Source organism: Rhinopithecus bieti, unplaced genomic scaffold (genome assembly GCF_001698545.2).
Source record: "Rhinopithecus bieti isolate Rb0 unplaced genomic scaffold, ASM169854v2 scaffold_39586, whole genome shotgun sequence".
Taxonomy (NCBI): Eukaryota; Metazoa; Chordata; class Mammalia; order Primates; family Cercopithecidae; genus Rhinopithecus; species Rhinopithecus bieti.
In genome coordinates this window covers 1,267,593-1,278,268 of record NW_016816842.1, presented here as the reverse complement: position 1 = coordinate 1,278,268, position 10,676 = coordinate 1,267,593, and the positions used below count along the sequence as shown (strand labels likewise).

The 10,676-nt window shown below is 40.4% G+C and overlaps 1 protein-coding gene across 12 annotated transcripts in view; it reads left to right on the top strand.

Moving 5' to 3' along the window:
- KALRN (kalirin RhoGEF kinase) overlaps nt 1–10,676 on the top strand; it is a 684,488-nt gene that overhangs the window by 409,956 nt on the left and 263,856 nt on the right. For 10 of the 12 annotated variants that reach the window (XM_017855309.1, XM_017855307.1, XM_017855308.1 and 7 more), the window contains exons 17-18: nt 4,667–4,885; nt 8,548–8,697. In XM_017855309.1, coding sequence (XP_017710798.1) covers nt 4,667–4,885; nt 8,548–8,697 — 369 coding nt within the window. The remainder of the gene's footprint in view (nt 1–4,666; nt 4,886–8,547; nt 8,698–10,676) is intronic. The other 2 variants (XM_017855318.1, XM_017855316.1) reach the window with 1 other exon arrangement.

Below are 10,676 nucleotides of genomic sequence, written 5' to 3'. Positions count from 1 at the left end.
TTGAGGAAGCATGGGTAAATGTATTCACAGTGCTTGAAATGACTATATTCCACATGAGTGCATATGCAGTATGTATTTGCTTGTGTTAGACACCGTTTCATCTTTACGGAATAGAGGCTCACTAAGCATAAACATCTCTTAATCAGTTCTGGGTTTCTTTCTGGATGCAACTTGATCAAATATTCTTGGAATTGATGTTGAGATATAGGCCACTTAGTCTCGAGAGGGCATGGCAGAGCAGTTAGGATTTCTAGAAGATATTGGGAATGAAAGGTAGGCAGAGTCTGCATTGCCTAGAACAATGAAGGGAACAGAAACAGAATTGCAACATATGCTCCTTCTCCAGGTGGCCTGCGTTTCTCCTTAAATGTGTCAGTTCAGACTGGGCTCTCCATCAGAAGGAAAATATGCCAGGGAAGATAAGCGTTTCAAAGGGAGTGAAAGCAGTTAGGTTTGGCTTAACCCACTTTGACAGTGTTACTAGAGGCCTTTACAATGATTGTTGGTGAGGAGCATAATTTGACTTCTTTCTTGAACCCTAAGAAAGAACTCTGGGTTCCACCAGGGAAAATAAAAAAGTAGTAAATAGGATGATCATATAATTTATTATTTAAATGAGATCCTCTAAAGGTGAAGGAGGGAATTATTAATAACTAAGCCAGAAAAATAGGCATATACTGGAACTGTCGTGGGCAAACCACAATGTTTGCTAACTTGTAATATCTTGGGTGACCTCATTAGATTGAAGGTTTTGGTCTTTCTAAGGAAGGTCAGGATTTTTACCTGAAGTGGCCTTGGTTTCAAGAAGTCTTTCCCAGAGCCATTCAGAATGGAAAGCAGTACAGAGCGTTTGAAAGAAACTTAGCTTTGTCAAACCCAGAATATTATTTGTTAGTATCTAAGATGTGGCTGATTAATCTTCATAAACTATGAACTTCAAAATCTATTGTTCTTTGAAATCCTCTTATGCATTTTAAGAATAAGCATTATGTCAGAAGAAGTAGCTAAAACTGGATAATAAATTCAGTTGATTCAGTTCCATTCTCTTCTGTGTACTCCTACTAAATATTAATGTCCTTGATAATCCATGTCTTAAGGATATAGCACTCAATAGGATTAGATAATGGTGAGTAGAAATAAGTGCAAAATAATTACTTAAGCTTAGCAAAGCAAAGATTATGTTATATGGATAAGAGTTTATCATTTAGGAAATTAAAGGGGGAAGGTACTCCCAGGACTATTACATGATAATGAGTTTCAAAGTAAGAAGGAACATTTGTATATATCTTATATATAATATATATTTCCATATATTATGCGAAAATGAAGGTTACTCCTCCACTGTTAGAGAAAAATACATAACTGTTTTATGATAACAATTATATGCTCATTTTAGATATTGAAAAGAGGCCAGATAATTATCATAATTGTTAATGTTCATTTGGTGAACCCTTCCTCCAAATGAGATACTATAGATACTGTTCTCATTGCTAGAGATGAAATGATGTGATGAGCTATAGTAGAAAGAACACAGGTTTGGGAATAGGTCAAATATGAGTCTTATTTCTGGTTTCATTACTTCTTTGGGTTGTACATTTTTGGTCAAGTCACTTAGCCAGCTGATCCTCAGTTTCTTAATCTGTGAAATGGGAATAATAATATCCACCTTGTCATGTTGAGAGAACTAGAAAATATATGCATAAGCACAGTGCTTATGATTTTTCAAACCATCCTTGCCTTGAGAGTGTCACAGTCTAAGTAAGGAGAATCAGCCAAGTGTTAGATGAGTGACATAGAAATTCAGAAGAGGGTGGTTTACAGTGAGTCTCAGGCTGTCTGAAAAGGCCTCAATCAAGGAGGGTAGACTTTAGCTGAGTCTCAAAGGAAAGCTGGAACATGTATGGGGAGAGATTTGGACAGCCATAAAAGGCAGGAAGAATGAAGGCAACAAAAGCAAGAAAGTACGTGGTGTATTTTCAAAGGGTTTTTGTAAGGAAGTAATTGGTGATCATGTTATGGAAGTAGTTTGGGACCATGTTGTAATGAGGGCCTTTTAATGACAGCCTCCAAAGTTTGGACTTAATTTCAAAGCAATGGGAAGACCACTGAAGGCCTGAATTGAGAGAAGGTAGTGGCATTTATGACACAAAATGAGAGTTTTAGAGCTGGAAAAGATGTTAGAAGTCTTATAATGCTAATGCTTCCCATTACAGAGAATTAAAGGGATCTGTTAAAAATGTAAAGGATGAATTTTATGAATTAGAAATGGAAAGCAAGAAGACTCATTAGGTCATCACCACAACAGTCTGCGTGTAAAGTGGTGAGGGCAGGGCTGGGCCTGGGGAGAGGGGAACGACAAGCAAGAATGATGTCAAGATTGTAATCCTAGGAGGAGAGAGAAGGAGAGTGCCAACAGAAATGGCAGATTACCATAAGAAAACTGTTTTAAGATAAGAGGAGTTTAGTTTCAGCTGTGGAACTTGAGAAGCTGTCTAGGGGAGGTGGAGGCTCTAATAGAGCAGGGAAGCCTTTCCCATTCACTGGCAAAGGCCCCTCCTCTCTCCAGGAAGATCACTTTTACTGAATGCATCTTTCTTGGAGGCTGACATAGGACAGACAGCTAGATCAACTGAATCAGTGCTGCTTACTAGGGTGAGACCTGTGCAGGCAACTTACCCTTGCGTCTGAAGGCAACTGAAGAAGAGTCAGATGTCAGACAAGAGACATAGACTGGGGAGTCATCTGCAAAGAGAAGACAATAGAAACCAAGGGAAGAGATGAGAGCGCTGCAGCAGCGGGGCGGGGATGGGGGTGGGGCAAGAGCTGACCTTGGTACCTCTACATTTAGGAGACAGGAAAAGAAAACGGTGCCAATAAGTAAGACAAAGAAAGAAAACCAGGGATTTGTAGTGGATCGTTTCCACCCACTAGCTTACTTTCTCTAGCTTCGTTAAGCAATTAGGTACCCAAATGCTGGTGTGGTCATCAGGATCGGATCGAGGGCTGACTCAGTAGAAAGGCAGGGAATGAAGGAGTCTAGGTTGCTAAGGAGGTCATGCTAGCATTGCTAATTCTGAGTACAGATTCAGGAGAGGGTGAAGAGAAGTCAGAGGTGGGGGATAGACTGCAGAAGATAAATGAGAATGTGTAGACTGCAATCTGGAATGAGGGTGAAGGGCCATCATGGTGGGAATCAGGTAGAGGTGTAGGTGAAAATGAGTAAGGCTCTACTCAGACACAGGGAGTGCAGAGTGGATTAGCTCTTGGGAACTGTCCAGAATTGCTGCCCAAGAAGAAGGGCAGAAAATAATTCTGGAGTAAGTTACTGAGTTCTAGCTGTTCTTTTTCACTGCCAGCTGAACTATTATTTCCTCAAAGTGCAAAGACCAAATTAGTACTACTCCATCAGTCTGGAACAATCCCAGCAGTTGAGGTTGGGATGATATTAGCTCTGTCAAGTCAGTGGGGCTCTAACATTCTCTTATAGATCATCCACATCCATATTTTGTCTTAGTAAATCTTAATCCCATTTGGTGCTTTCCCTGCCACCCTAGTTCTCCCAACCTTCTACAGTTAATATAAACTCAGAGAACACATAGCACATTTAGCCTAAATTAGAAAGGATTAAAAAAAAAATAGACCTCTGGCCAGGTGTGGTGGTTCTTGCCTGTAATCCCAGCACTTTGGGAGGCTGAGGCCAGAGGATCATTTGAAGCCAGGAGTTTGAGACCAGCCTGGGCAAGACAGCAAGATCCCATTTTTACAAAAAGTGAAAAATTAGCCAAGTGTGATGGCACACACCTGTAGTCCCAGCTATCCAGCTACTTTGGGGGCTGAGGCAAGAGGATTGCTTGAGCCCAGTTCAAGGCTGCAGCAAGCCATGATTGCATCATTGCACTGCACTGTTCGGCCTGGGTGACAGATCAAGCCCCTATCTCAAAAAAAAAAAAAAAAAAAAAAAAAAAAAGAAAAGAAAAAAGAAAGAAAATAGACCTTCTACATATATATGTATCTCCTGAAGGAATATGTAAATAACATGGGGATTATGTATTGAGGTGAATTATCTCCTGCACTGTTGTGCCCCTCAGTGAAGTAATTAAGGGATGATGTAGGAGGTTATTCTCTAGCTTTGTTAACCTTCCAAATTTATTCCTTCAAATGGAATCTTTTTCAACTGATTATTAATGTTTTAAATGATTGCATTGTTAGCTGAGATTTGTGTTACATGAAGTTTCTTTTCATGTGCTGTCTATACTTGATCTGTAAAATGGGATTGCAGTAGTAACTTCCTTTAAAAACTGAATGTACAATTTCATTATTCTATTTGTGAAGGAAATTTATGAACCAATTAGGGAACAGATTGATACATAACTTCTGTTTCCCTTCTATAGAAACTGAAATGTCCTTAAAATCTAGAGTGCCGCAAGGAAAAGAAAGAAATGGGGACAGAAGTTAGGGTCGTGAGAGATTAGCTAATAAAATGTATGATATTCTTTTTTAAAATATGCTTTAAAAATAATAATGTATTAATGGTCATGACAAAATGGATCAGTCATTTAAAGCTCTTTAACTTCTCTGCATCTTTTCACTCACGCCTCACTCCACCCCCTCCCATACCACGCCTGGGTTGTTCCCACGGACCTTTCTCTCCTCTCCTTGTGCCCAGTCCCTCTTTCATGCCACTTCCTTGCAGAAGACGCACCAGAGCGCCCTGCAGGTACAGCAGAAAGCCGAGGTGCTGCTCCAGGCCGGCCACTACGATGCCGATGCCATCCGGGAATGTGCTGAGAAGGTGGCTCTCCACTGGCAGCAGCTCATGCTGAAGATGGAAGACCGGCTAAAACTGGTCAATGCCTCTGTGGCCTTTTACAAAACTTCTGAACAGGTGAGGGAAAGGACTGTGGGGCTTGTGGGGCTGAGATTGACAGAGGACTATTTTCTGCCTTGCAGTGTTAATGTGCAGTACTTAATGTCAGCGAGAAGCCAGTCCTCTCCGTACTAACATTTAAAGAATAGGTTGTGGAAACACCACAGTTGGCTTCGTTGTCATCCTTGCCATTTGAGCACTGGACCATGGGGTTTGTTTCTCATAAATTTCTCAAACTTACCAGATCCATAGAGAGGTGTTGAAATAGAAATTGGGTGTATACTAAAGGCTAGATTTGGACAGTATATTAGTCAGCTGTTACCACCATAGTGCTGTGTAACAAAACACCCCAAAACTCAGTGATATAAAACAATAAACGTTTATTTTTTTTGCTTAAGTGTCTGGGGTTCAGTTGATCTTGGCTGAACTTGGTAGAACTAGGCTTCGAGATACAGACTGGGTCTAGATCTGTTCCCATGTCTCTTGTCCTCCTTGACCTGAAGCCATCTCAGGCACATTTATAGTTAAAGGCAGGAATGCAAGAGTCCAAAATCTACCATACAAGTGCATTTCAAGTCTTTGCTTGTGTATATTCTCTTTCATCTCATTGGCTAAAATAAGTCACATGGCCAAGCCAACATCAGTGAGGCAGCAGTGCCTCCTATGAAGGTTAGGAGAGGAGAATGAATAGTTGCTGAACAATAATTAAATCTACCACAGTTAGGCATTATGCACTGCTTGAAAAACGCATGGTTCTTTCATTCCTGGGGCCTCCAGTCTAATGGAGGAAACACAGCTCTCTGACATTGGGGAACTAGGAATGCACCGGATAAGATGATGCTGCTGTGGGAGAAAAGGCAGGAGCTGGGCAGCAGGGCCATAAAGATGCAGTGTGTTACCCTTTCATCTGTACAGCAATATGCACAGGGCTAAGAGGATTTTTTAAATGACTTGGGTGCTGTTAGGGAATTCTTTTTATGAAATAGGTTTAAAACAGGAGTAATTTTATTCAGCGTATAGTAGTTTCCTTCTCTGAATTGTTCCCTGGTAGAAATAAATCAGAAAATCATTCTCCTTGGGTGACTTACAGGGACCATCAGAAAGTCTCCCTTGGAGAAAATATGACATGTGCATCAGAGGGCCCTGCAGCCAGGGTTAGAGTCTCCACACCTTCTCTCATTCCTTTCTGTTGCTTCAGAGGGATGACTCCTTTGATGGCCACAGAAGTGAGGAGCTGCAGACTAAGATGATAAAGAGTATCCCCAGTTGATCCATAGATTCAACACAGTCTCAATCAAATCCCAGCAAGCTTTTTTTTGGTAGAAATTGATACATTGATTCTAAGACTTATATGAAAATAAATGAAAATGCAAAGAATACAGATGCAAAGAAACTAGAACAGCCAAAACAATTTTGAAAGGAAGAACAAAGTTGGACAAGTCACACTGCCTGATTTAAGGACTTATTCTAAAGCAGCAGGGATCAAGACAGAATGGTATTTGGAATAAGAATAAACACAATGAGACAGAATAGTGGTTATAGAAATAGATCCACACATATACAGTCAGTTGATTTTTGACAAAAAAAATTCAATGAGTGAAGGAAAGTCTTTTCATCAAAGGATGCTGGACAACTGAATATCCAAATGGAAACAAATGAGGCTTAATTCCTGTCTAATATTATACATAAATTTTAATTTGAAACAGATCAAGATGGTGAAGGGCACTGGAATAGGAGTCAAGAAATTTTACCCTGAAGTGACCTTGCCAAAGGTTACTTTACCCCTCTGGATTTCTGTTTCCTCTCTTGTTAAAGTATTTATACCTAATAATCTTTTCATTTCTTCCAACTCCCAAATTGTTTGCTCCTAAGTTCAGTCCTATCATGGGACAGATCTCAAGTACCCTTTTTCTTAAAGTTTTTGCATGTCTATAAGCTGTTTTATCTCAAAACATGAGCTGCCTGCACATTTCAGGCCTTGCAGAAAGAAAGGCGTGATGCTAGAGATGGGACTAGAGAAGTCACCTTGAGTTCGGTGACAGATCTTCTCATGACACGAGAAGCGTGTCTGGCTATGAGGGTGTTCTTCCTGGGACAGCTTTCAGCACATCTTTCAGCTCAGTTCATAACTCAATGAATGCCCTATCCAAAGACATCTTTCATCTGGCTGGGCGCAGAGGCTCACGCCTGTAATCCCGGTACTTTGGGAGGCCAAGGCAGGCGGATCACTTGAGATCAGGAGTTCAAGACCAGCCTGACCAACATGGTGAAACCCCATCTCTACTAAAATACAAAATTAGCTGGATGTGGTGGTGGGCACCTGTAATCCCAGCTACTCGGGAGCCTGAGGCAGGAGAATCACTTAGGCAGAGGTTGCATTGAGCGAGATTGCACCACTGCATTCTAGCCTAGGTGAAAAAGCTAGACTCCGTCTCAAAAGAAAAAAAAAAAAAAAAAAGACATGTTTCATCAAAAGACTTTCTCAGAGAAAGCCAAGGATAGTCATAGCTGTTCTTCCCTGCTGCCATATCCGAACAAGTAATCAAAGTCTACTGAAGGAAATCCAGTCATCCCAAGGTCTATTGAAGGAAATCCAGTATCCGTGGGGTATTTGTTTCAGGACCCCTCACAGATACCAGACTTTTCAGATGTTTACGTTCCTGATATAAAATGGCATAGTACTTGCATGTAACCTATATACATTTTCCCATGTAATTTAGATCATCTCTGGATTACTTATAATATGTAAGTATTACAGTAAATAGTTGTTGTACTCTATTGTTTTTATTTGTATTATTTTTTATTGCTGTACTTTTTAACTAAGTATTTTCAATCCATAGTTGGTTGAATCATGGATGTAGAACCCACAGATATGGAAGGATGTCTGTATGGAATATGAGTTTCAATTTTCTGCATCCTCCTCCAGGCCCTGATACTAGGCTGCCTTGGGTTTTCTACTGTGAGACCCAGGCTGAATTTCCCTCCAAACCCACTTCAAAATGATTTGCTCTCTTCTGAGTTCATTTATAAGGTCACTTAGCATGGCCTCTCAGCATCTTTAGAACTAAAAACCTTCTTAACTGTCTTTTAGGTTAACCCAAATTTGTTACCCCTCTACAGGAAATGTGTATTTTGTAATAGAGATCCTGGAGATGTCATGTATTATGGTTGGATTTTTGAGACATTTTTCTCCAAGGGAGGAAAAAGATGACATTCATTTATGGCCCGTAAACCATACAACATAGGCAACTTCCTCCTTTGCCTCTGCTTGATGCTACTTACTATGGGACAAGTACAGATGGTCGGATAAATCAAGTTATCTTCTCCAAACCTCATTTCCTGTTCTACCTAATTTATAGTTACTGTGCGATTATAACAATATGTAAAAACACTGAAACTCCAAAGATACCAGACTTACTTTCTTACTTTACCTACTATTCTTAGTTAATGTCATCAACTCCCATAAAAAGATGATTCCAAAATCCATATCTCCAGTCATAATGTCTCCCAGGTTTCAGACACAGGACTGTCACTGCCTCCTGGATTTCTCTTAGATGTCTCAGAGGCATTAAACTTCTAATGAAAAATGTCATATGTGTAGGCTTCTATAGGCCGAAGGTCCTCAGAGAATACTTCCGGAATAATTAATTTACTGAGTTTTTTCTTCCATGGTTCACTAGGTATGTAGTGTCCTGGAGAGCTTAGAGCAAGAATACCGGAGAGATGAGGACTGGTGTGGTGGACGAGATAAGCTGGGGCCAGCGGCAGAGATCGACCATGTCATTCCACTCATCAGCAAACATCTGGAACAAAAGGAGGCCTTTCTTAAGGTCAGAGCACGTTGTCATGCAAGGGCTCAGACTCCTGGCCTTGGCCTTGTTCTTTTATCCTCTTTCTCTTTTTCTCCTTTCTTTCCTTCTTCCCTTCCCTTCCTTCCCTTCCATCCCTTCCTTCCCTTCCTTCCCTTCCTTCCTTCCTTCCTTCCTTCCTTCCTTCCTTCCTTCCTTCCTTTCTCTCTCTCTTTCTTCTCCTCCTCCTCCTCCTGTCTGTCTCTCTCTCTCTCACACACACACACACGCACACATGCGCACACACACCCACAGACACACACACAGCTTCAAACATGCTTCCTATCCCCTCTTTTTTTCTAACCTCTTCCCTAAAGGGGTAAGGGAGTGTAATGAAGATGTTAACTGGCTAATTTCAAAGGTGAAAGGTTACATTTCCAACATTTATTTCTCTCCGCACTTTTTGTGTAGTTAGGCTATCGGGATACACTGTTACTACTACTGCAATCTTCAGATATCCCAATATCCCATGGATGTTGTTAACTGAGAAAAAGACATGCTTTCATTCAGTTGTGTTTGGCTAATTAAATTATTTTTGATAGTAATATCAAAAGATATAAGCTTAGATATAAAACGATTAAAATATTTTATAAATGGAAGATGCAAAAATTAGGGTAAGAATTAAAGAAATGAATTTGGATGCCCTATTTGTTTATCAGTCTAACAATTACCAACACACGACACTGTTCATTCTTCTGTATTAAGAGAGAAATGCCTTATTCCAAGTATTCTGCTAGAGCCCTGCCTTCCGAGGGAGAAAGCACAGGCCTGCTCTGCACAGACTGTCAGCTGGTGTGGGAAGTCCTTGTGAGCCTCCTTCTCCAGTCTTTGATCTTCTCCTCTGATCTCCTCTCTTCTGTGTTCAAGCTCATCTAAAGGCTCCGTTTGCTCTCAGATTTCTTGCTTTCATGTTCTGCTTCCTCTCAGGTTTCTGGGAATAGAAGAGATAATTTTTATACCCTGACATGTTACCATTGATTTTATTCAATTCTGTAATTACCTGCCTTTCTTTTATTAGGGATTTTCTCTACGTGACCACCTTGAGCTTAATTTTTATTTTTTTATTTTATTTTATTTATTTATTTTTTTTTGAGACGGAGTGTCGCTCTGTCGCCCAGGCTGGAGTGCAGTGGCGCGATCTCGGCTCACTGCAAGCTCCGCCTCCCGGGTTCACGCCATTCTCCTGCCTCAACCTCCCAAGTAGCTGGACTACAGGCACCCGCCACCTCGCCCGGCTAGTTTTTCGTATTTTTAGTAGAGACGGGGTTTCACCATGTTAGCCAGGAGGGTCTTGATCTCCTGACCTCGTGATCCGCCCGCCTCGGCCTCCCAAAGTGCTGGGATTACAGGCATGAGCCACCGCGCCCGGCCAATTTTTATTTTTTTTTAAGCTGGCTTCTCCCTTCCCTCCTCCTATCTATCTGGTATCTGCACCTATATGGGTCAGAATCTTTAGTAATCAGCTCTTACTAATAAGACTAGATAGAAATTCTTCTGTGCAGAGCTTATGATGATTTTTTAAAGTTTTCCCTATTGCAAAGCAAAGTTTAAAATGGAACAATTTAAGTAGAGCATATAAAAATCTCAAACAGAAGTATAAAGATATTTCTTCATAAAATTAAAAGAAAATAGTTCTATTGAAGAAAGAAATAAAAAACCCTCTGGTCTGATGTTTTCCATATGTCCCTAAAACCACAGTGAGAAGCTCCCTATCACTGTGGGAATTATATACCCAGTAGATAGAATATTGAGCTCTTTATTTGTATTTATTAGTTGATCCGTTTGAAACTCCTTAAGCTGAGACCACCATCAAGCTGTTTCATTCAGGAGCCTCTGTGTTCATGGACTCACCAGCAGGTGTTTGTGTACCAGATATCCCAGATACCTTTGTTGCTAATTTTTTTATATAACCAGAAAATTATAAAATTTTATAATTGTTTCTATTAATTATATAATAATTC